The 22,950-nt window shown below is 67.5% G+C and overlaps 3 protein-coding genes across 3 annotated transcripts in view; 2 read left to right on the top strand and 1 right to left on the bottom strand.

The window, feature by feature from the left end:
- Positions 1–2,242: 2,242 nt before the first annotated feature.
- LOC137865479 (WAP four-disulfide core domain protein 2-like) lies at positions 2,243–7,481 on the bottom strand. The gene is made up of 4 exons (XM_068700574.1): positions 4,267–7,481; positions 3,885–4,019; positions 2,534–2,686; positions 2,243–2,445 (listed from the first exon to the last, which is right to left on the bottom strand). Exons 1-3 carry the CDS (start codon positions 4,460–4,462, stop codon positions 2,535–2,537), a joined length of 483 nt encoding a protein of 160 aa, XP_068556675.1. The 5' UTR covers positions 4,463–7,481; the 3' UTR covers positions 2,243–2,445; position 2,534.
- A 2,411-nt stretch (positions 7,482–9,892) lies between these two features.
- On the top strand, positions 9,893–13,079 carry LOC137865477 (uncharacterized). The gene is made up of 5 exons (XM_068700573.1): positions 9,893–10,331; positions 10,797–10,937; positions 11,282–11,422; positions 11,507–11,908; positions 12,965–13,079. Exons 1-5 carry the CDS (start codon positions 10,076–10,078, stop codon positions 12,979–12,981), a joined length of 957 nt encoding a protein of 318 aa, XP_068556674.1. The 5' UTR covers positions 9,893–10,075; the 3' UTR covers positions 12,982–13,079.
- Positions 13,080–22,550: 9,471 nt separating this feature from the next.
- The window catches only part of CTNNBL1 (catenin beta like 1), a 46,021-nt gene continuing 45,621 nt past the window's right edge, over positions 22,551–22,950 (top strand). The window contains exon 1 of the mRNA XM_068700294.1: positions 22,551–22,709. Within this exon, the coding sequence (XP_068556395.1) occupies positions 22,680–22,709 (30 nt within the window). The 5' untranslated portion in view covers positions 22,551–22,679. The remainder of the gene's footprint in view (positions 22,710–22,950) is intronic.

The raw sequence follows: 22,950 nt of genomic DNA, 5'->3' as shown, positions 1-22,950 counted from the left end.
GGGTCCATCCAGCCCCCCCATCCTGCCCCCCATCCCAGCCCGGTGCCAGCCCTGCCCTCTGCTGTCCCGTGGGTCTGCTCCTGGGGGGCACGGAGGGTCAGGGCCGTACCCGGGCAGAGGCACCGCCTGGGTACGCTGCGGTGCTGGGGAGGAGCCGCGCACCCCCTGCCCACAACCAGGGGGCTGCAGGGTCTGCAGGGGGGTGCACAGGAGTGCACGGAGCATTCACACCTAGCAGAGGGTCTGGGGGGGTACCTGTGTGCGGGGAGGTGCAGGCCAGGCCGCAGCCGGAGAAGCAGCACTTGTGGTCCCCGGGGCAGTCCCTGTCGTCAGCGCAGCGGCTGGGGCACGCTGCTGTGCCGCGCCGCGCTCGCTTCCGAGGGCAGAGGCCGGGTTTGGCTGCAGGGGGGCAGGGGCTCAGGGAGCGGCTTGGAGCCCGCTGCCCCCCCAGCACCCCTGTGTCCCCACACAGCGATGGGGGGCTGTGGACCCGTGGGTTTGCAGCCCAGGCTCGGGCAGGGACGGCTCCGGTGGCCACCATCCATCCCCCTGCCCCGCAGGGTGCCCGCGGTGTCCCGGGGGGCGAGGGGCCGGTGCCTCACCTGGCTGTGCGGGCAGGCAGCGTGCGCAGCAGCTGTGGGTGCAGCACTTCTCTGCAGGGCCGCAGGCGGTGTCGTTGCTGCAGCTCACCCCACAGCTCGCCCCGCTGGGGCCGGCACGGGGGCAGTAGCCTGGGCTCTCTGCGGGGGGAGACGCTCGGTGCACGGCGTGCCGGGGAGTGGGGGTCCCCTGGGCACCCCACTGGCTCCTGCGGCCGGCAGCCCCCCGCACCCCATCCCTCGTGTCTGGCTGTACCTGTGGCAGGGAGGAGGCAGGCGCGGACGTCCCCGCGGCGGCAGCACTTCTCGGCCCCGGGGCAGCTGTGGTCGGAGAGGCAGTACAGCCTGCTGGGGCGCGGGGGGCTGCTCCCCGCTGCCGGGCACTCGCCTGCTTTGCCCGGGGCCGGTGGGGTGGCTGGCAGCCTGCGGCCCCGCGGGGCACGGCGCAGCAGGGGGCCGGCAGTGGGGGCAGCGCCATGGTCCCCTGCTCGGGGCTGCTGGGCTGGGGACGGGGGAAGCCCCACGCACAGGGCCAGGAGCACCAGCACCAGGGTGCCAGCGCCTGGCATCATGCTGCTGCGGGGAGCTGTGCCGCTGCGCCCCGGCAGCCGGGATTTAAACCCTGCTGGGTGGGGGCTGGCCGAGCTGCTCCGTCCCGTGGGAGCGCCGGGTGGGAACAACCTGGCCTGGGGGAGATCCCAGGGTAGTGCCGGGCTCCTGGCCTGCAGCCGGCGCATCCTCCGTGCGCCCTTTCCAGGTCACTGGTGACCCGCGAGCAGCCGGGCTGGGGGGTGTGGGAGGCGCTCCCCAAACCCTGCTCCCTGCAGAGCCCCAGCGTGGGAACGGGACATGGGAGAGCTGGGGGAGGCTGTGCCTGCTGTCCCCGCCGTGCCCACCTGATCCTGGGGGGCCGTTTGGGCTGGTCTGGGGGCTCCTCAGCTCCTGCTGGCTCTGGGAGCTGGAGCAGGGTGGCCGTGAGAGGGGCAGGGAGCCAGGGCTCCTGCGGGGAGCTGCGAGGTGCATGGGAGAGCTGGGCAGGAGCAGAAGGGACCAGGTCTGAGCAGGCTGGGGGCGGATGGGGCAGGGGCAGGGGCAGCACAAGGGCAGGGTCGGGCAGGGATGGGGCAGGGACGTGTGGGGTTCCCTGTCCGTGGCTCCTTCAGGCTCCTGCCATGGGCAGAGTCCTGCTGCAGGGCTGGGAGCGCGTGGAGCAGGCCTGGGGGATGCTCGTGCCATTGTGAGCACCAGCAGCACCCGGGACCCCCTGCCACACATTCCCACCTCCCTGAGCCACCGCAGAGCAGAGATTAGCTCTGCTCCGCTGCACCTCATGGCCCTGTCTGAGCACGTCTGCTAACAGCCGGGGGGGATGTCAGAGGGGCTGGGGCTGGGGGCAGCCCTGGGCAGGGGCACAGGCTGGGGACCCTTGGAGAAATGGGGCCTGGGCTGGCCCAGAGCCCTGGGCTGCAGGAACAGTGCTGGCCTGGGGTGGGCGACTGGCTGCTGAGACCCCTCCAGAGGCCACCTCTGCCAGGAGCCAGCAGCAGCTGTGCTGATTCGGGCACATTTGGGCAGGATGAGGCCAGGAGCAGTGGAGCTGCTGCCTGGCCAGGGGCGCAGCGGGATGGAGACGCGGCCACGAGTGCAGCAGGGAGAGGCTGCTTTATTGGTCAGGGCACGGGGGGCTGCGGCGCGCCCCGAGCCGGGCCCCAGGGAGGAAGCTGAGGCTGAAGGCTCTGAGCTGGGAGCCCAGCCAGGGGGCAGGAGGGCGCGGGGGGCCTGGACGTGCGGGCATCGCGTCGGGCAGCAGCTTCCCTGTGGCTGGGCTGGCAGCAGGAGGCTGTGCCTGCAAAGGGAGCAGAGGGCTGTCAGGGGGCTGGGGGAGCGGGTCCCGTGCCACAGGAGCCCCGGGGCTGGGCGGGTGCCCGACTGACCTCAGTAGTGGGGAGTCACGCAGGAGACCTTGCCGCAGCCGTTCCTGCAGCACTTCAGGCTCCCGGGGCAGTTGGAGTCCGTCTTGCACTGGTTAGCGCAGAGCCCCAGCATGGGGATCCCTGGCTTCACGGGCGGGCAGGTGCCGGGCTTCTCTGCAACGGGAAGGGCGCAGCGTGAGACCCAGCGGCCGCAGCAGGGGCAGGGCTGGGCGCTGCAGCTCCAGGAGCCACGGGCACGGCCCCGACCCTGCCCGCTGGCACCTGCAGCAGGGGGACCCCAGCACGGGCTGAGGGCTCTCCCAGCCCGCAGCTCTGCCCCTTGGTGCTGCCGCCAGCCTGGGACCCCTGGGGACGCACAGAGTCGCCCCCCGGTGTGGCGGGCCCCACGCTCAGCCCTGTCCTCAGGGGCGCACGGCTGGCACAGAGCATGGAGCCATGGCACGGGGCCCTGGCGGTGCCTCAGCCCCACTGTCCCCTGCTTTTGCCACAGAGAGCCCCGGCCAGGCTCTTGTGGTGCATGGCCTCAGCAGGGGCACGTGTCCCACGGGCAGCCTGCCCCGTGTGGGGCTCCTGCTGTGCCGCCCCCTGCCCGCTGCTGCCTGCTGCAGGCTCCCAGCTCCGCACGGCGCTGTCCTGTGCTGCGGCACGGCTCAGCCAGCTCCGTCCCTGCAGGAGGCGATGGAGGTGCCACAGCCCCTGGTTCATGTCCGAGCGCTCGCATCACATCATCATCATCATCATCATCATCATCACATCACATCACATCACATCACATCACATCACATCACATCACATCACATCATCATCGCATCACATCACATCACATCACATCACATCATATCGTTATCACACCCCAGCTCCTGTGTCCGTCTGCCCGGGCTGCTCTCGGGCACGGTGAGCGCACCCCAGCAGGTGGCTGCAGGGCTGGGGATGGTGCTGCTGGGAGACGCTCCCCAGGCTGAGGGTCGGGAGGTGGAATAGTGCAACGTCCTGGGCTGACGTGGCTGAGCAGCCAGCAGTCCCCGAGGGGTGCGAGGGGCAGCGGGCACAGGCTCCCCTGCCCTCTGCACCAACCCAGCAGTGCCTGGGGAGGCTGCTCAGAACCCCCCGTGCTGCCGGGAGGAGGAAGGGGCGAGCGTGGCCAGCTCCAGCCGGGGCAGGGGGTGCGCTGTGCCAGGCGGCCGCCCCGCCGGAGCACACCCTGACCCCGCAGGGCCCCGCAGCTGTGCTGCAGCCAGACACAACGGGAGCCCAGGCCCCACGCTGCTGCCAAGCCCCGGGAGCCCCGGTGCTGTCAGCTGCCGGGAGCAGGGCTTGCAGCAGCCCCGGGGCCGGGGCGGGGGACCGTTACCGTCGGGCTCCAGGCAGGCCGTGCCACAGGCCGCCGGGCAGCACTTGAGGGTGCTCTCGCAGTCGCCATCGGACTGGCACCCCACTGTGCAGTTGGCTTCCTCTGTCGCTGGGTCCGGGCACACGCCGGCTTTCGCTGAAAGGCAAAGGCACACGGTGTGGGTGGGCACCGGGCTGCTGGCCCTGCAGCGGGGCAAGGGCTGCCGGCTGGAGGAGGGAGATGCTGCTTCCAGCCCCTGGGCTGGCGCCAGGGATGCTGCTGAGCACGGCCCTGCCGGGCGCTGGCTGGGGTCTCCGGCCCTGGCCCCCATCTCCAGCAAGGCCCTGGGGCTGGGAGCGATGCCGGCTGCTCGCACGGGGCCGGGCCGGGCGCTCATACTCACTCGTGACATTCTGGGCGGATGCTGGCGGCAGCTCTGCCCAGAGAACCAGGAGCCCTGCGAGGACGAGCACGCTGCTGGCCTTGGGCATGGTGCAGGGGAGCCGGCTCTGCGCGTGCAGGGCCACCCCGCTGGGCTTTAAGCTCCTCTCCAGGTGGGGCCGGCCAGGCGGGAGGGGACTGCCTTCCGGGTGGCTCATAAGGAACTGGCCTGGCCAGGCTCCCCCTTCGAGCCGTTGCACAATCCCCAAGTATCAGGTATCTGCTCGCTCCTGGCTGCCGACCAGGAAGTGGAAGCCTCGAGCAGAGCAGGCGTCTGGCCGAAAACTTGCCCGGCAGGAACAGCCGCCAAGCGCCACCGCTGCATCGCCCGCTGCGGCACACGGGGAGCCCCCGGCCGCCCCCAGCCCCGGTCCTGGGGGGTGCTGAGCGGTGGTGACCCCACTCCGGGGTGCTGCTGGTCCCATGGCACATGGCCGGGCTGTGCTGGTAGCGGCAGCAGGCGTGGGGCACGCGGTGCCCACGCTCCGACCCTTCCCATCAGTGCCCCAGCAGCAGCCGCACGCTCGGGTGCAGCCCCCGGCTGGGCTGCGGCTGCCCTGCGGCACAGGGGAGCTGGCAGCGTGCTCGGGGCTGCGGCTCTGCTGCCCCTGCAGCCCCCCTGGCTGCTGCTCCAGCCTCTTGTTTTTGCACAGCTTTTCGCTACTTGACTGAAGAGCCCTTCAGGCTGCCCTGCACCTCCTCGGGAAGGCGCCTGGCACGTGGGGCTCGCTCGTGCCCCTCCTGCAGCTCCGTCCCACCCCAATGCAGCCCTGTCCTGCAGCTCCCCGCTGTGCCCACGGCCTCCTGCAGCCCCGAGGAGTCAGCCTGGCCTGGAGGCAGCACCGCTGGGGGTGGCAGGGAGCGAGCCCCCCATGTGCACGGTGCTGCAGGCACAGTGCTGCAGGGGCTGAGCAGCCCCAGGCCCCCCTGCCGCCCACCTCCTGCAGCCCACACGCCGGCTGTTGGCTGGCAGTGCCGGGCAGCACCAAGCCAGGCTCTATCTGAGCAGGCCCAGCGAGCCAAGCAATCGAAATCACCCCGCGTGGCTGCCCGGCCCTCATCAGCGTTTGCTGCTCAGCCACTTCATGGTCATCTCCAAGAGCAGTGGGTTTAATTCCCTCGGGGTCCGGCACTGTGCTGGGGGCCCCAGGGACCCTCAGACCCTTTGCTCACAGCTTCCAGTTTGGGCTCAGCGCGTTTGGCTCAGTCACGGGTACGACGTGAAGGTCCCTGCACGGTGCCGGTGCTGCCTGGCTGCAGGGCCGGGGCTGTGCTGCTCTGCCGGGGGGGCACCCAGAGCCTCCCAGCCCTGTCCTGGGCACAGCCCCAGCCTCTCCTCCACAGGGTGGGGGGTGAGTGGGGTCCTCCTGCAGGGACGTGCCCTCAGCACCGCATCTGCACCGCGGGCAGCCCCAGCTCTGGGCTGGAGCATCCTGGAGCCCCGTGCAGGCGCAGGGCCGTGAGGGCTCAGGTGGTCCCTGCTGCAAGGTCACGAGCTGTTTGTCTCGACCAGTGTCTGTTTCCAAGTAATTTAACCCCACAGTCAACAATGCGGCAAGGTGTGGAGCTACAGTAAATCAGTAACTGTTTGCGTTTGCCTGCGGTCCCCTCCCCAGCGTGGGTGTTTATGCAGTAACAGGAGCCGGTGCTGACACCAGAGCCACGCTGCCTGCGGGATGCTTGCAGCGGGGGCAGCCCTGGGGCACAGCAGGGACAGGGCCACAGCCACCAGCCTGTGTCCATCACCTGCACCCTCCAGGCCCTCCTGGGGCTGGGCACAGCGGGGCCGGGCAGGGGCAGTGCGGTGCTGCAGGTCCAGTGCTGCCCACCCAGCAGCTCCAGGGCCCCACCGCTATCCACGCTGCTGCACCTGTGCTGGAGCTGCCAGCAGCGCCTGCCTTTGAGGTTTATCACCCTGTTCAGTTGGCTGATCCTATAATTGCTCTTATCGTTCCCTTTGGCTCGTAAAGTCTGCGGAGCGCAGGATTTCCCGGGTACTGGTGGTGAGCGAGGTGGAGCTGGAGGGCTGCGAACGTGCAGATGCCAGCAGACAAACTGCAGCACAGCAGCCACCACCGTGGAGGACAGGAGCAGGCGGGAGCCCAGAAATGCGCTTGTGGCAGGGGACAAGGAAGAAACCGTGGAGGGAGCCGTGGGGAGCAGGGCGAGGTGCCTGCAGGGCTGCCTGGAGGCGATACCTTGACCCCCGCGGGACTCTGCGGAGCGCCCGCTCCGGCTGGATCTGCCTGCAGCCAGCAGCAGCAGCTGGGGGGGGGCTGAGCGTGCTGCTGCCGGGCTGGGCGGCAGGGCCAGCAGCTGCGCTGGCTCCAGCCCACGCAGTCGGCATCGTGTTCCGGGAGATAGAAATACTTTGGCTCCCACCACCCACGCAGCGCATTCGGGATGCTGCCGTCCTTGCCCCCGCTCTGCCAGGAGCTTCCTCGACAGAGGCTGAGGACAGCCCCGATGGTTCAGGGGGCTCCTGAGGCTCTGGCAGTGAGCCCTGTGCCGAGGCACGTCCCGGGCAGGATCCTGGCAGAGGGCTCAGAGGCAGCAGCCCTGCGCCCCGACCAGCACACGGCGTTTCCCACAGCAGCGGGTGGCAGCGCCCTCGGTGCAGACCCCACCACACGCCGTGCCCAAGCCCCTGGGTGACCGCAGCCACTCTGCGGGTGGCAGGGAAGGTGCCCAGGTCCCGTCTCCTCCCTTGTGGGAGCACGGTGAACGATTAAAGGGGAGCGTTGCTGCACCAAGCAAGGTGCCCCAGGGTGGGCAGGGGCACGGCGTGGCTGCACGGCAGCTGCTTGGCTTCCCCACACCAACACAGAGGGACAGGGCGAAACGCAGACACCCCTTCCTCTGGGCTCTGGCCTGGAGCTTCCTTAGTGGAGGACAGCTGCATTCATGGGGATGCCTGGGGAATTCTCTGTCCCTCCAGGGCCTCCTGTCCCACCATCGAGGTGCAGCCACGGGCAGGAGGGCTCCCTCGGTGCTCCCACGGTCACCAAGCCCTCCTCGCCCCTGCGCTGCCCGCATGGCACAGACCTTGGTGGCCCCCTCAGGGCTGCGGAGCCCGCAGGCAGTGCCTGGCCCCAGCCTGTCGCGGGGTCTGCACCGCCACGATGGTGCTACCTGCTCACCCAGCCCTCAGCCTGGCGGGGGAGCCCAGCCTGTGCCAGCCCCGCTCTGCGGCACCCCGAGGACCCCCGCACTCACCCTTGTACTCGGTGGCTGTGGCAGCCGGCTGCAGCTGCGCGCACAGGGCAAGGATACCCACGAGCAAGATGCTGGTGGCTTTCATGGTGCTCCCTGAGGACGCCGACGGCTGGCGCGGGTCAGCAGGGGTTTATATCTGTGTGGGGTTGGGGAGGGGCTGCCACGCACATAACCTTTGGGTACTGAACCTCTCAGCACGTTCTGCAGCTGTGCCCGAGGCAGCAGCAGCTCTGCGTCGTGCTATTACCTGAGAAATCATTTACTATGGCCCCATCCCAGCCCCAGCAGCCAGGCTGCAGCCAGGGTGGGGACACAAGCACCCAACAGGCATCCTGCCCTGGGGGGGGAAACATGGGCCATGAGCCAGGGCCCTGGGAAGCCGGGATGAAGGGGCTGGAGCTCTCCAGCTTGGAGAAGAGGTGACAGAGGGGACAGGAGGGCAGCCAACAAAGAGCAGTCTCCTTGCTAGAGCTGTGGGACTCATCACTGCAGATGTCAAATGTTGCCCAGGTCTGGAAAGAGCTGAGACAAGTTGATGGGGCAGGGACCTGGTGTGGGACTGTAGGACACGCACCCCGAGGTGGTGGCCATGCTGGCTGCACGGCACAGGGACGTTTTGGGACAGAGCGGCTGGGGGCCTGCCCCGGGCTGTGCCCACCCTGCAGAACCAGTGCCTGCGTGCCCCAACCCGGTCCTTTTCCCCCATCCAGCCGCATCCACCTGCAGAGCCACAGGTGACCGGCTCCTCATCGCTGAGCATGGCCCCAGGGGGAGGACAGCGTGGGAAGCCGGTGTGACGTGCGAGGCTGGGAGCACCCACTCACCCTGTGCCATGCACCCTGTGCACCATTCCTGCGCGGGGACAGGCAGCTGGGTGCCGTCACGCTGGCGGGCTGGGCGCGGGCAGCGGCAGGGCCACGTCCCGGCAGACAGCACGGCTGGGTGCTGCGGCGGGGTCACCACCGGGGCTGCCGCTCACCCGGCCGTGCTTGGGGACGAGAGGAGTGGGGCAGGCAGGGAGGCTCGCGGGTGCCAAGGCGGATGCCGGCTGCAGGGGCTGCCCCAGGGCGCGTACTGCTGCCTCCAGACACCTGCGACAGGGAGGGGACGCCCGAGGGTAACGGCGCAGGGAGATTACAGGGAGCCCGGCGCAGCCAAGCGTGCAAAGGGTGAGCAGCACCGAGGACGAGGTGTGCTCCGTGCCTGCTGGGCCCTGCGGCACTGCGGCTGCTGTCTCTGATGGGAGATGCTGCCGAGGGTGCGCAGACCCACGCAGGAACCCCACGTCCCTGCCTGCAATCTTCGTGTCCCTGCCAGGCGCTGCACATGGTGCCACGGCCGATCCGCCCCCAGGCTCCTCTTGCTGATGGTGGCAGGGCTTGTCCGTGGGCAGAGGCACTCGGCTCACTGGGCTTGGCAAGCAGGAGCCACACAGGGGCTGGGAAACGAGGTGCATGCACCGAGAGCAGTGCCCCCAGCATGGCAGTGCACGGGGCTGCAGGTGGCACCTCTGGCTGCAGGGCTGGGTGCAGGTTTGGGGGCGCAGCTGGGCGGGTGAGGCTGTAACGAGGCACTGGGGGGGCAGCCTGAGGCTGCAGTGGATGGAGAGGGGCAGGACCCGGCTATGGCCAGGTGCACAGGGCTCTGGTGGAAGGGGCTTGTTCCCTGCCCCAGGTGTGCCAGGGGAGCGGTGCTGGGCACGGGGAGCGAGGCCTCGGTTGGGGACCAGGTGCGTGGGGTGGGGGGGAAGCGCTCCCTGCCTGGGCTCTTCGCAGCCCAGCTGAAAAGAGGCATCTTTGTGCTGGGGCCGAGACGATCTCTGCTGTCTCCCGGGAGGGTTACCGCTTCCCGATCGGATTTCCCTGCTGGGAAATTCCTGTCCTCAGGCTCCGAGCAGCCAAATGCGCTCGTTGCTGGAGGGACTGGGTCTGGCACAAAGGGACCCCGGAGCAAGGACCCCGCGGCCGGCAGCGCAGCCCCAGCCCCGTCCCTGCGCACAGCCCCGCTCCGCACCGCGCTGCCTCCGGGGGCTGCGGGGCCGGGGCCGCCGTTCCCGGGGCGTGCGGCTACCGGGGGCGCTTCGCAGCGTGCCCGAGCCCCGCAGCTCGCGGTTCCGGGAGGCTCCTGCGGGTCCCCCGGGCCGTGGGGCCCCCCCCGCTGCCCTGCCCCGTGCCAAGCCGTGCCGAGCCGTGCATTGCCGTGCCCCGGTGCTGCTCGCCCGCGCCCCGCTGTGCAGCCGCCAGGTGAGGCTGTTGCTCCGCCAAAGCGGGCGCGGGGGCGGCGGGGGCGCTGCTCGGCTCTGCCCGCCCGTGCTGGGCCGTGCCACGGGCTGTGTCCCGGGCCGGGCTGGGACGAGGCGTGCCCCGTGTCCATGTCCCATGTCCCATGTCCCGTGTCGCGCCGTGCCCCGTGCCCGGCCGTGCCCCGTGTCCCTTGTTCCGTGTCCCGTGTCGTGCCACATCCCGTGTCGTGCCGTGTCCCGTGTCGTGCTGTGCCCGTGCCGGGCCGTGCCCCGTGTCCCACATCCCGTGTCGTGACACATCCCGTGTCGTGCTATGCCCCGTGCCGTCCCGTGCCGGTCCGTGCCGTGCCCGGTGCTGTCCCGTGCCGGGGAGGGGCAGGACCCGGTGCGCGTTGCGCAAGGCCCGGGGCAGGGCTCGGGGCTCTACAAAAGCTCCGCGGGGCGCGGGTGTTGCGAGGGTAGCACCATGAAGCCGGGGTCGCTGCTGTCGCTGCTGTCGCTGGTGCTGCTGGTGGCCCTCCTGGCCCCGCCGGCCGAGTGCCGGCTGGACCCGGAGCTCGTCCTGGCAGGTGAGGCCGCGGGGCCGTGCGGTGGGGACATGGCCACAAGGAGCAGGCGGTCCCCGAGGTCTTCTCCAACCCCAACGACTCGGTCATCGTGTGGCCCCTCTGCCCCTCGCCCCCCGCTCAGGGCAAGGCCATGGGGTCAGAGCTGGGGTCACTGCGTCCAGCCCGGGCTGTCCCCACTGCTGGCACAAGGGGAAAACCTGCTCTAGACCCCAAAGCCAGTTCGTAGGGCAGATGCTGCAGTGCTGGAATACGGGGGGGTGGCGGGTTTGGAGCACCTCCAGTGGCTCCCAGAGCAGCGGCGTTTCCAGCAGGCGCCTTGCATCACCTCGTGTACCCGCACCGCTGCTGGGCACAGGGTGCCAAGGGCAGCACGAGACCTGCTGGCTGCAGGGGCCGGCCTGGGGGGCTGTGCCTGGGCTGGGGGCTCTGCCTGCCTGCTGTAACCGCCCCCCCTCACCCTCCCAGGGAAGTTTGGCGAGTGCCCTGCGCCCAGGAGGACCTCCAGCACCAAGTGCGGCAACTTCTGCTCTACGAATGAGAACTGCCCGGGCAGCGAACTCTGCTGCAGCAACGGCTGTGGAATGGAGTGCAGGATGCCCATTGGAGGTGAGGGGGTCCCGTCCCCTTGCAGCCCCCTGTGGCCCTGAGGGAGCCCGTGCTCTGCTCTCTGGGTGGGGGTGAGCTGGGTGCTGCCAGCCCCTGCACCCCGTCCTGGCACGGGGCTGGGATGCGCTGGTCTGGGCTCCTCCGAGCTCTGCCTGCGGGGGCATCCCCCACAAGGGCTGGTGTGCGGCCCCTGCACCCCATCTCCCCCACTCTCAGCCCCTCTGGTGGGGGGACCCAGGGGTGCCCACTGCTCCCTGCCTGCAGAACCTGGGGCTGGCTTGGGCTGGGTGTGGGTGCGGGCGGGGAGGGGCTGGCAGGGCCCTGACCCCACCGGGCACCCCCAGCCAAGGCAGGTTTCTGCCCACGGGTGAACTCCGACATGATGAGCATCTGCCTGGTGCAGTGCAGCAGCGACAGCGACTGCGAGGGCAACGGCAAGTGCTGCAGCATGGCCTGCCACGTCCACTGCACAAGCCCGGTGCCAGGTAAGGGTGGCCAGGAGCCTCGCGGGAGGGGTCCGTGGCCCGGACAGACCCCGTGGACACAAAAGTCTTTCTCCTTCCCCGCAGCCAAACCAGGAGTCTGCCCCAAGAGAAGGTTGCGGTACACCTTACTCCCTTGCAACAGCACCTGCAGCGACGACAGCGACTGTCCCGGCAGAGACAAGTGCTGCTTCACGGGCTGCAGCCTCGGCTGCATGGCCCCGGCCAGACGGAGGGGCTACAGCCCCGCTGCCTCCCTGCTGGGCTGGGGCTGGGGCTGCCGCCAGTGTCCTGCTCTCATCTCCAGCCCCATGCTCCGAAGTGACATCTGCCACTTGCCCCCGGAGCGCGGCCCGTGCTTGGGCCTCTTCTATCGTTACGCCTACAGCCCTGCCACGGGGACGTGCCGGCTGTTCCTCTACGGGGGCTGCAGGGGGAACGCCAACAACTTCGAGACCCTGGGGGAGTGCCAGCGGGTCTGCCAGCGGGGTGAGAGGAGGGCGCTGGGCTGGACTGGGCTGGACTGGGCTGGACTGGGCTGCCCCTGCCCAGGGGCTGGTGGCAGGGTGGGAGCGTGGAGCCGTGTTGCTGCGCAGCCAGCTCCGGGGAGGTGTGGGTGGGGGCCGAGCAGCAGTCCTGAAGGATGTGAAGGGCAACGGAGCGTGCAGGCGGCTGCTGCTGAGAGCTGCCCTGCACGAACCCACTGAAAGCACCCCCACAGGTCCCGGTGCCGTGGTGGTCCTGGGGCCACTCACCCCTCCCCGTGCCCTGCTGCTCTCTGGGCTGCTGGTGCCTGGGGTTGGCTCTCCCCGGGGGTCTCGGCCTCGAGCCTGTGGGCGCTGGGCAGCCCCGAGCCCCTTCCCACCCCCCACCCGCCTGCTGCAGCCGGGCTGTGCCGTGGTGGGACCCCCCCTGCCCGCAGCAGGGAGGCAGTGGCTGCGCACTCAGGGACCCCTGTGCCTTTCTGCTGGGTGATTTCCATCAGCACGCAGCCCCGTCCTGGGAGCTGGGCTTGTCTCTGGTGAGAACTGGGCGATACTGTTAGTAATAATAATTTCGCAGCCTGATTATCAAAATTAAACCAGCCAATCCACGGCTCTCAGCCTGCACAGGAGGGGCGGAAAAAAGGCGCGCTCCTTGCAGGTTGCCTTCCCCTTTCTGTGCCCAACGCTTCTGGCGCGAGGCGGGCACCGGGGGGGGCTTGGAGGGGGAGGCAGCACCCTGTGGGTGCTCGCTGGGTTGTGACACTTGTTTCCTAGCACAGCCACGGGCGGTTGGGGCTGTTGGTGGTTGAACGGCAGCCGTGGCCGCTCCCTTCCCCTGGCACCGTGGGGTTCCGGGGAGGCTGTGGCACAACAGCGGGACCAGGAGATGCTGCTGCCTCCTCGGGGCACCCGCTCCATGTCCCTGGTGGGCCGGGGGCTGGAGAAGGGGCAGCCCTCGGTGCTGGGGGGGAGCTGTGCTGCAGCATGGGGCTGGCAGCAGCCCCCACAGCTCCTCAGCCCTGCCCGCACGCCCTGCTCACTGCCCTTCCTTTCTTCCCAGGGAGAACCAACGAGTGACCCCGAGGGACACACAGCCCGGCCGGGTCTGCAGCGGGGTCAGCCCCTGCCCCCTGCCCTCTCAATAAAGCCGCCAGGACTCCTGGCTTGCAGCATCATTGCCATCTCTCTCTTGCCTTCCCACTGCGTCCAGGGGCCACCAGTGGCACCACGTGTCCTCATGCTCCCCAGCACCGTCCTGCTCCCCCTACACCCTGGGGAGGCTGTGGGGAGGGGGCTGAGCCCCCCGAGCCCACCACAGAGCAGGGCTGGCGGTGCTGTGCTGGCACAGAGGCTGCTCTCCAGGCAGGCGAGCTGCTGGGGTGGGGGGCCACGGCCATGGAGTGGCGTGGGAGGGACGAGCATTGCTCACGGACACCAGGGGCTGGTGCCAAACGGGGGGGCGATGCCCAGGGCTGGGCACAGGGATTGTGTCGGGGAGGTGCATTTGGGGGTGCAGGGGGTGGGCTTGTGCTGTGTCAGCCCCGCAGCACACAGACACGGCCGGGCCTGTGCCCTCCCCACGCCACGCCAGCTCTGACCACCGGCAAGCTCTGCACACAGAGATGGTGAGGAACTCGAAACGGAAAAGACGAAAACCTCCTGGAAGTGCCCATTCATTACCCAGCTTCCTCTCTCTTGGCTCAGCCCCAGCCTGGGCTGTGGTTGCTCCTTGGTACGGGACTGGTAGCCCGGGGACAGCTCCTGGTGTCCCAGTGCCAGCTCCCAGTGTCCTGGTGCCAGCCCCCAGTGTCCCAGTGCCAGCTCCCAGTGTCCTGGTGCCAGCCCCCAGTATCCCAGTGCCAGCTCCCAGTGTCCTGGTGCCAGCCCCCAGTGTCCCAGTGCCAGCTCCCAGTGTCCCAGTGCCAGCCCCCAGTGTCCCAGTGCCAGCTCCCAGTGTCCCGGTGCCAGCCCCAGGCTGCGGGCGCAGCGCAGGGAGCCCAGCCCGCACACTTGGCGCTGCGCTTCCAAGGCACAGGGAAGGAAAATGAGGAGGGAACTCCTGGGTCTCCAGGGCCGAATCATCTCGGCGCTGTCATTGAGCCCCGCGTGGTGCCAGGGGGCTGTGGGGGGGCTGCTGCCTGCTGCCGCCCCGCGCTCGGCGCCCCCCTCAGTGCGGCTCCAGGGGGGCTGGCGGCAGCGGCTGCCCGGCCGCCTGCGCAGCGCGGTGCTCGATAGCAGCTCTAATAGCTGCCATCCATAACGGGGGCCGGGGCTGGGCAGGGGGGGCTGCGGCGGGGGCTGGCTGCCCGCGGGCTGGCGGCAGCCCTGGCCCCGTGCCACGCGGCGCGGTCCCGGCCAGCGGTGTGGCCACGCGTGGCGTGCCGGCTGGCGGTGCGGGGAAGGCGGCCTCCCAAAATGGGGTTTTTATTACAGCCATACATCACCGCGGCGGCCTGATGTGGGCAGACGGCGGTGATTTTTCTTCATGGTTTACAGACAAATGAGGGGAAGGAAAATTGATGTGAACTTTGCTATAGCGAGAGGTCGGCTCTGCGGGCAGGGAGCTGGCGGCGCTCGGGCTGGGGGCTGCGGGGGCCACTTGCCAGCCCCCCCCCCAGCTCAGTGGCTCTGCCTGCAGGACAGACGGACGGGAGCACCGGCAGGACCCGGAGGCACCATGTCCAGCCTGGGCACCGTGCTCGTTCCATCCACACGTGCGGGGTGTGCGGGAGAGGCTCCACCGTTGAGCCCCCAGCCCAGGGGGTGGCTCCTCCCCACCGCTGGGGGCTGGAGGGCGACCGGGACCCCAACGTCCCCGGCCCCATCGCGTGCAGGGAGGTGTCTGGGGGGGACGGGCGGGCAGGGTTATTAATTCCAGCGGACGTTCATTATCACTGCAGACGTGGCTTTGATGTGCAGCCCCGGGCTGGCTGTTGTCACAGGCTTTGGGTGAGATCTTGATTGCCCTCACCACAATTAAAGTCGCCTCCAAACACCACGGTCCTGCCTGGCATAAGATAACAGTTAATACCCGCAAATAGTGACTATCAGCTTCTCCATAAGGCCCATAAATATTAATACAATTCTAATTAGTTCCTTTAAATACATTGCCTAAATTAAGCATTTCCTCAGCAATAAATCAGCGGAGCTTTGGCATTCTGCTCGTGCACACTCAGCAGATCGCAGGCTCGCCCCAGGTCCATACTGGCCCCATGGCCCCTGCGTGCCAGGGCTCGGACCCTGCAGTGACCAGGGGCTGTGCTTGGTGGTTCTGAGCTGAGCCATGCTGAGCCGTGCCATGCTGAGCCGTGCCACACCACGCCATGCCGAGCTGTGCCAAGCTGTGCCATGCTCAGGCGGAGCTGCCGTCCCCCTGCAGCGTCACCCAGAGCCCCCCAGGCTGGGCCGTGCCGCAGGGGTCCCGCTGATGCCTCTGGCAGGATCCCGAGGCAGCGAGCAGGGGAGCCCCGTGCTTCAGCCTGGGCTTTGTCAAGTGATTGCAAGAGAGGATTTTCAAATATAAAGTATCTCCTAAGGACTCCAAAGTCACTGCTATAAAAATAAACCAGCGATTAGATTCAGAAGAGGAAAGGGAGCCCAGGCTTCGCTGTACAAGCAAGAAGTGCCCTGTGACCTTAATCAGGAGTAATATTATTAATACATTTTCCCCCAGGTGCACCCGAAGATTTGCATTTCTAGCAATTTGCACAATAATGAGGCGAGCTGACCATGCTTCACCTCTGCAGCAATCACCTCCAAATCAGTGGCAGCGTGCTGCCGAGCTCATTTGGAGGCTCGCGGGCTGCAGCCGCAGCTGTGCCCGGCGTCCCCAGCGCGTCCCTTCCTCCTGCCACGGCTGGAAGCGCCACGCGTCCCCCCCGCTCTGGTGCTGGTGGCACTGGAACAGAGCAGGCACCAAACCCGTTTGCTCCGGGAGAAATTAATACAGTGTGAAGCCTGTGGTGGGTGATTTAAGAACTGAATTTAAAATCTCAACACAAAGAGATTTTTTTATAAGGTCAGAAGAGAGATTAAATGCTACAGACAAGCACGGCGCCTGCCACTTCAAGCATTGCTTTCACCATAAATATTTGGGGCTGGCGCCGTGTCCCCACGCTGCCCGCATGGCTCAGAGCCCCCTGCCCCAGATGGGGCCATCCTGGGACAGCGGGGGGACACAGTGCAGGCAGTGAGTGATGCGATGGCAGCCCTCACCATGCTGACATCCCCGTGGGCACGTCCTGAGACGAGGCACAGCCGGCCCGAGGAGGGAGAGCACAAAGCGCTTCTGTGCCTGGCTCTGGTGAGGAGCTGGAGGCACCGGTGAGAGCTGGGGCTGGGGGGCTGCACCCCCAGGGATGTGGAGAGTGGGGTCACCTGTAGGTGCTGGGGGGGGCCCTGCCCGCTGTGCCCCCAGGGCTGGTGCCCACCCGGCCTTCCCAGTGGGGCCAGCTCCCCACGGCAGGGCCCGGGATTGATGGCGAGAGATCTGGAAGGCTCCAAACGCGGAGGTTATATCGCTGCGACACCCCCATCCATCACGAGGCGCTCATTATTAAGTAACACCCTGCACGCCGGGCTGATTTCACACCTTATCTGAACCCAGCAGCTGTGCCCTAAATCCTCAGCGCCGCGACTGTCTGGAGGAATTCGGTTGCCTGTGTTTAAAATTAGTGTTAGCATCTATCATTTCCCCACACCAAATGGCTTCTGTGTCGGCGCTTGGCAGCACTAATCTGTCACTGGGCTCTGCGCTGCCCAGCTCCGTACCCTCTCCGTCACTGTCACAGGACCCCTCATTGGCAAAATGTCACCCAAAGGACAAGTGCCACAGCTTGGCCTCTCCCCCCGCCCCTCTGCTCCTCCGTGCCCATCACCGCGGCCGCCTGGCAGGGCTGCCTCAGGCTCCAGGCTCCCCGGCACGGGTGGTGCCCCCCCTGGACGGCCCCTCCGTGAGTGTCTGGAGCTGCTCCTGCTGCTGCCCCAGCTCGGGGGGGGGCTGTGGCAGAGCCCCCGTCTGTCCCCAGCTCCCGCCGCCTCCCTGGGCCCCCCAGGCCGGGCAGCTCCAGCGCAGGGTGCAGGATGCAGGGGGGGGGGGTCCTGAGCCAGGGCGCGAGGTCTGGCAGCCGGGGCTGCCGAGCTCCTGCAGCAGCAGGGAAGTGCCATAAATAACCTCCCATTAGCGCGGCGGCGCTGTGCTGAGTGACTGATTTTGCTGGCTACATTACGGGCTTCATAAACACAGTCGTTTATTCCCAGCCTTTGCTCCACCGCCTCCGGCACCGGGAGCTGCGCTCGCCTCTGCTCGGGCAGTGTCTGCAGCCCCGGTGCCGTGCTGGAGCCAGCTCCTCGTGGGGCACAGCACACGGCCCCCGGAGCAGCACAGCCGGGGCTTGCCGACACCGTGGGTGAGAGCCGTGACTGCTCCCTGCGGCGTGGGCTCCCCGGCAGGAGCCAGGTCCTCGCCCGGAGGGATGGAGATGGAGTCAGGCAGCGCCGTCCCTCGCCGGCTGCTCCAGCCCTGCCGCAGCCGGGCACACGGTGCAGGCACAGCCTGCCAGCCCTGCCCCGGGCCCCGCAGCGTCTCAGCCCCTCACTCCAGCTCGCCGCCTCCCGTGGGGGCCGTGGTGCCGCGGTGCCGGCCCCAGCCACGTGGCCGGGCCCCTCCTGGCCGCTGCTGCCGGCGCCTGGCGAGGAGCCGCTGCCAGGCAGGTGATGCTGGAGCTGTCGGCGTGATGAAAAGCCTCCTGCAGCAATGCAGATAACATACAAGCACAGGTCAGGCGAGGCCCGTGTAGCCCATCCATCAGGCCCAGCAGCTACAGGCGCTCCCCGTGCCACCATCTGATGCATGTTATCTGGCACAAATGCGTTCCTTCCCCCAAGGTTAAACGGATGAGTGAGGTTCAGGCAATGACAGCTCTGCTTGCCCTGCAGAGGCGATAAACGAGCTGGAAGAACCAGAGGGGAAAAAAAAAAAGGTTTGTGTGCTGTCAAATGCTCCTTTTGATGGTGCCAGCCCGGGCACTCTCCTGCAGGGTGCTGGCACAGGGCTGGCGGCAGTGCGGAGCTGTGCACAGGGATGGGGACCCACGATGGGGACCCACAATGGGGACCCACTCCCAGCGATGAGGACCATCACAGTGCGGCCGTGTCGCTGCCGTGTGATGGGCAGGTGAGCGTGTGGTCGTTTTGGCTGAGCCCCCCTGCCCCGTGATGGCTGAGCCCCCTGCCCCACAGATGGGTGGGAACGTGGTGAGGTGGAACCCCAAGGTCTGCAAGCTGGGACCCCAGGAGAGCCAAGGTGGGGTCTCTAAACACAGCCTGGCGCTGGGTTTCCCCCACCCTGCTCTTTTTGGCTGCTGGCAGTTTTGCAGCAAGCTGCTGGAGCCCCGCTGGGGGGTGGTGGTGGCCCCGTGCTGCTGGAGCCCCCATGCCCGGGGCATTTTTGCCGGCTGCAGCACAGCCGCCGAGGTGCGTGCGGGGGGCGCCTCCCGCGCGGCATCGCCCCATCGGGTGCCACTGCCCTCGCTCAATGTCACACTTGGAGCCTGTCAACGTGAAAAAAGGTTTGCATCCGATAAGCGATCGGGCTGTCAGCTGCGGAGTGCTGCTCGCTTGTGATTTACTGCAGCGTCGCTAACGGAGCACAGATTTTTCTTAATCTAAATTGAAAACTACTCAAGTAGAAAAATAATTTCATTGCTTCATCTCGGAGGGGCGGGGGGAAGGCAGAAGTGTTGTGCCGGGGCTGGCTGGCCCGGGCCGGCTTCTCTGTGCTCGTGGCTTGGCTCCCACGCCCTGCGCTCCGGTTTGGCCCCGTGCCACGAGCCCCCAGCACCGGGAGGAGCAGCAGCTGCGTGGGCTGCGGCAGTGAAGCCCCCTGCGAGCCCCCGCCTCGGCCTGGGAACTGCTGGCACCCCCGGGCAAGGGGCTGCAGGGGTCGTGTCCCTGCCGATGGGGCGTGGGGGAGGCCCTGGGGCTGCCCTGTGGGGACACAGGAGGGGGCACGTCCCCGGCGTGGCATGGAGGTGGTGCAGAGCCGCGGTGCCTGGCTGTGCCGCAGGGCTCACCGTGCTGCAGGGCTGCGGAGCAGTGTGGGGAGGCCAAGTCCCGGGCATGCGGGTGCCTCTGATCTGTCCATGCAGGGCACATGTTGGCCCCAGCAGGAGGGTGAACCATGCACGGCAGCGTCATGGGGCCCCCGGGCAGCACCGTCCCCACCACGGGGTGCAGGAGGCCGTGGCACAGCCAGTGCCTGAGCTGCAGCCAGTGTTAGAGTCCGTGTGCTTTGCTGGCACAGAAAGTGTGTCTGTCTGCACCCTGCTCCCTCCCAGCCCCTCATTAGGGGCTAACAGTTGTTAGCAGCGAGCACGGGCAGGCAGACGCACACATGCCCGACCAGGCTGCCACACGTGGCCCCCCCGGTCCATTTTATTTTGCAGCACTAAATGCCAGGAGGGGCCGCGGGCAGGGCTGGGGCTCGGCTGCAGCACCTGGGCAGGGCTGGCCCTGGGCAGGAGCGAGATTCGGCCGCTGTGCTGCGGGGGGAGCCGGGAGGGGCTGGGGGCACAGCCAGGTGCACGCAGGCGCAGCCCAGGCAGGCGCTGCCTCGCCGAGAGATCGGCAATTTGGAGCGTGAGCGAATTCTGGGAGCGTTTGCTGAGCTGGATAATAACGTGCCCAGTGAGCTGCATCCCAAGCACGCCGCCAAATTAAAGAATTTTTTTTTCCCCTTTAATTTAAAAGTCACCGTTGGGAAATCTCCGTCGGCCTCACCAGTGATTTCCCCCCAGGCTGGCTTTCTGGAGAAATCTTTAATTTTGATTGTCACACTTTCTGGAGTTTAACTCGGGGAAGCAGAGCCATAAATAAGGTGCCACTTCGGCGCCAGGCTCCAGCTGTGCCGGGACAGCGAGCGGCACCGGTGTGGGCAGGCAGCAGCCGCGGGCAGGGCAGGCAGCCCGGCCGTGGTACCGGCGTCCCCAGCACCCCTCCCCGGCACCTCGCCCCCGGCCCCCTGCCCGCTGGCCAGCCCCGCACACCCCAGCCTGATTTCACAGGTCGCTGCCCCTTAATTAGCTGGGCCCTGTTCCCCCCCACACCGCCTGCAAAACCGCAGGTTGATGAATTTCTCATTAGCCTCAATTCCACAGCTGGCTTCTCCCGCCTGCACCGGCACATCCACATCGCCCTGCGGTGCTGCTGGGCCTGGGGCATGCTCTGCCCGGTGCCCGGCACCCCACGGGCACGGTGCCCGGCTGTGCTGTGCCACACTGTGTGCCCGCACCGTGCCACCGGGCTCTGAGGCCGGCACGCCGGGCACAGCGGGGTCTCTCCATTTGCTGCAGTGTGTGTGGTGGGGCCGTGGCTCTCTGTGAGAGGCACAGCCGGATCCTACAAACCAGACGTGGTGCGGGCACAGGGCAGTGAGTACGTGCAAAGGCTGCTTCCCAGCCTGGCTCCGTGTGCCGCTGCTCCCCGGGGCTGCCCCAGCCCCATCGTGGTGGGGCCGGCCCGAGGGGGCTGCGAGGAGCCCCCCACAGCCCCTCTCCTCTCTCTGTGTGGGTGAAAGCTGCTGGCGGCCACAGGCAGGGTTTTTCCTCTCCCGTAACGAGGCCTTGGAAAGGACTCGCACAGCTCTACGGGCAATTAAGAGAAAGGGAAAAAAACACAAGCGCCTCCCTTTCGGCACAGAGCCGCGCGCGGTGGTGCTGGGGTGAGCTCCGGAAAGGTTACAGCCCATTTGCATTTTACCCTTCAGTAATTTCAACACTTACGGGTGCAATTAAGAGGCAAGTCTGGAGTTATGAAGCTATCAGTGCGGAGAGACCTGAATACTAACAAACTCCTGTACGCGCTCACCATCCCGGGCCGGCTGATTTATCCGTGATAAAGCTGCTATAGTGCCAGCAGATTTCCACCGGCCGCAGTAATGGGCCTTGACTACATTAAAGGCACATCTTTTAGCTTGTCGGAGAGCCCAGCCCTCCCGAAGCCGTCGGCGCGATGGGCTTAGTGCTCCTCAGGGGCCGCAGCAGCTCCAGCTGTGCTGGGCCCATGGGCACCAAATCAAGAAGTTTTGGTCCAGTTTTGACTTTTGGAGGAATGGCACCGGGATGGGACCGTTCCTCTCACTGAAATGAGAGGCTCCATCTCCTGTGGCAGCACAGCCCGGGGCAGGGGGCAGCTTTGCCGTGGTCCCCCCACACCCCCCTGCCTGTGGGACACGGCCCCTGCCGAAACCCGGGGCCTCCTCCCGGCTGTGCACAGCGGCGGGCTCGGAGCCCCGCGGCCTTCCCCTTTAAGCTTCATCCCCATTTAATTGGATACTTTTGAGCCCAGGCTCATGATTTCTGCAGCAATTTGGTGTGAGATTTCTTTCTTTCCCTCCATTATCCACTCTGATTAACTCAGCTGCACCTGTCAGCTTTTATTCTGCGGCGCGGGGAGCGCTTGCGAGGCCCTGTTAAAATGCATGAGTTTTATCACATTCACTCCTCCCTGGCCAGCGATGCTGAACCGGCGGCTGGGGGGGGGCTGCGGTGGGGCTGTGCTCAGGCCTGGATGAAGCCGGTGCCGGGGGGCAAAAGCTCGAGGGCCGAGTCCCTGCTCCCCACACCCGGCCGTGGTGCTGCGAGCGGAGCCGGGGGCAGCGGGACCCCCCTCAGGGCAGGGGCCCGGCCCTACAGAGCCCCCGGCCCCACAGAGCCCCTGGCCCCACCGCCACCACCCAGGGGTTGCTCAAGGGCTGCGGATTTTCTGCTTGGGAAATGCTAATTTAACATTCCAGTTATAACTTGTTCCCTTTTTCTCATTTTAATAAAACCGAAAAGCATCCGGAAACACCGCTGCACCCACGAAAGAGCAAGATCTGACATAATTAAAAAGTGGCTTCAATCAGGCTGTTTTCCTAATGGTTTGTCACGGCAGCCCCCGCCGCCCCGCGCCCCCCCCCGCGCTGCCAGCCCCCTGAGGCATCATTTACATTTCTTAATAACCCCTCATTAATATGCAGGGTGCGGGGAGGGCCCTAACGGCTGAGCGCACAGCACTAATTCAATTTCGGCGGGCCGCAGTGTGTTTAGTTAATCACCGGGGGACCGGGGGCACATGGATTTATTCGGAATTAGGGCTGGGGGGGGGCTGCTTCACTGAGGGGTCGGGGCTCTGGGGGGGTGTCCTGGGGCTCTGGGGGGTGTCCCCGTGCCCCGTGCCCGCACCCCCGGAGCCTGTGGGGCAGCTGCTGCCGCCCCCCGGCCCCGGGCTCGGTTTCGTGTTTTTATTTCGCCGTTTGCCCCCCCCGCAGGACCAGGCGCCCTGACACGGCTCCGGGGCTGTGGTACCGGGCAGCACCGAGCCCCCGCGCCCTGCCCTAAGCCCTGCGGGCACGGGGCAGCCGCACCGAGACCGCGGGGACATGGAGCGGGGCCGGGGCGGGGGGCACAGCACCGGGACCTGCCCGTGCTAGGGGTGGGGGGCGCCGCTTTGCGACAGTGTGGCTCTGTTTTGCGGCAGTGTGGCACCGCTTTACGGCAGTGTGGCACCGCCCTCGCTTTCCGGCAGTGTGGCTCCACGCTCGCTTTGCGGCAGTGTGGCACCACTTTGCGGCAGTGTGGCGCCGCTTTGCGGCAGCGCCCTTCCCGCCTCGCTTTCCGGCGGAGCGGCACCTCGGCAGCGCGCCTGCGCCGCTCGCTTTCCGGCGCGGTGTCGCGCGGCCCCGGGGCTTGGCGACAGTTGGGCGGCGGCGGCGGCGGCGGGGCCCGGCCGGAGCCATGGACGTGGGGGAGCTGCTCAGCTACCAGGTACCGGCACCGGGCACCGGGAACCGGCACCGGGCTGCGGGGGCTCCTGTGGGTGCAGCTCCCTCAGTACGGGCAGGCTCCGGCCTGTGCGCGGTGCCCAGCGGCGGGGCCGAGGGAACGGGGCCGGGCTGAGGCGGGGGAGGCGCGGGCTGGGCCTCAGGACGGGGCCCCTCACACCGGGCCTGGCTGCGTGGCACTGGCAGCACAGCGCGGCCCTGCTGCCCGCAGCTCGGCTCTGCCT

This window comes from Anas acuta, chromosome 16 (genome assembly GCF_963932015.1).
Source record: "Anas acuta chromosome 16, bAnaAcu1.1, whole genome shotgun sequence".
NCBI lineage: Eukaryota > Metazoa > Chordata > Aves > Anseriformes > Anatidae > Anas > Anas acuta.
The sequence above is the reverse complement of the archived record's forward strand: the minus strand, read 5'-3'. Positions and strand labels throughout refer to the sequence as shown.

What these genes read in the sequence shown, in the direction of transcription:
- LOC137865477 (XM_068700573.1), top strand. Translation starts at nt 10,076, where the DNA reads ATGCCCCGTGCCGTCCCGTGCCGGTCCGTGCCGTGCCCGGTGCTGTCC. An exon ending in CCCGGAGCTCGTCCTGGCAG is followed by an intron (nt 10,332 to 10,796) that starts GTGAGGCCGCGG and finishes TCACCCTCCCAG; the next exon opens with GGAAGTTTGGCGAGTGCCCT. An exon ending in CTGCACAAGCCCGGTGCCAG is followed by an intron (nt 11,423 to 11,506) that starts GTAAGGGTGGCC and finishes CCTTCCCCGCAG; the next exon opens with CCAAACCAGGAGTCTGCCCC.
- LOC137865479 (XM_068700574.1), bottom strand. Translation starts at nt 4,462, where the DNA reads ATGAGCCACCCGGAAGGCAGTCCCCTCCCGCCTGGCCGGCCCCACCTG. An exon ending in ATCCGCCCAGAATGTCACGA is followed by an intron (nt 4,020 to 4,266) that starts GTGAGTATGAGC and finishes TTTGCCTTTCAG; the next exon opens with CGAAAGCCGGCGTGTGCCCG. An exon ending in GGCCTGCCTGGAGCCCGACG is followed by an intron (nt 2,687 to 3,884) that starts GTAACGGTCCCC and finishes TTCCCGTTGCAG; the next exon opens with AGAAGCCCGGCACCTGCCCG.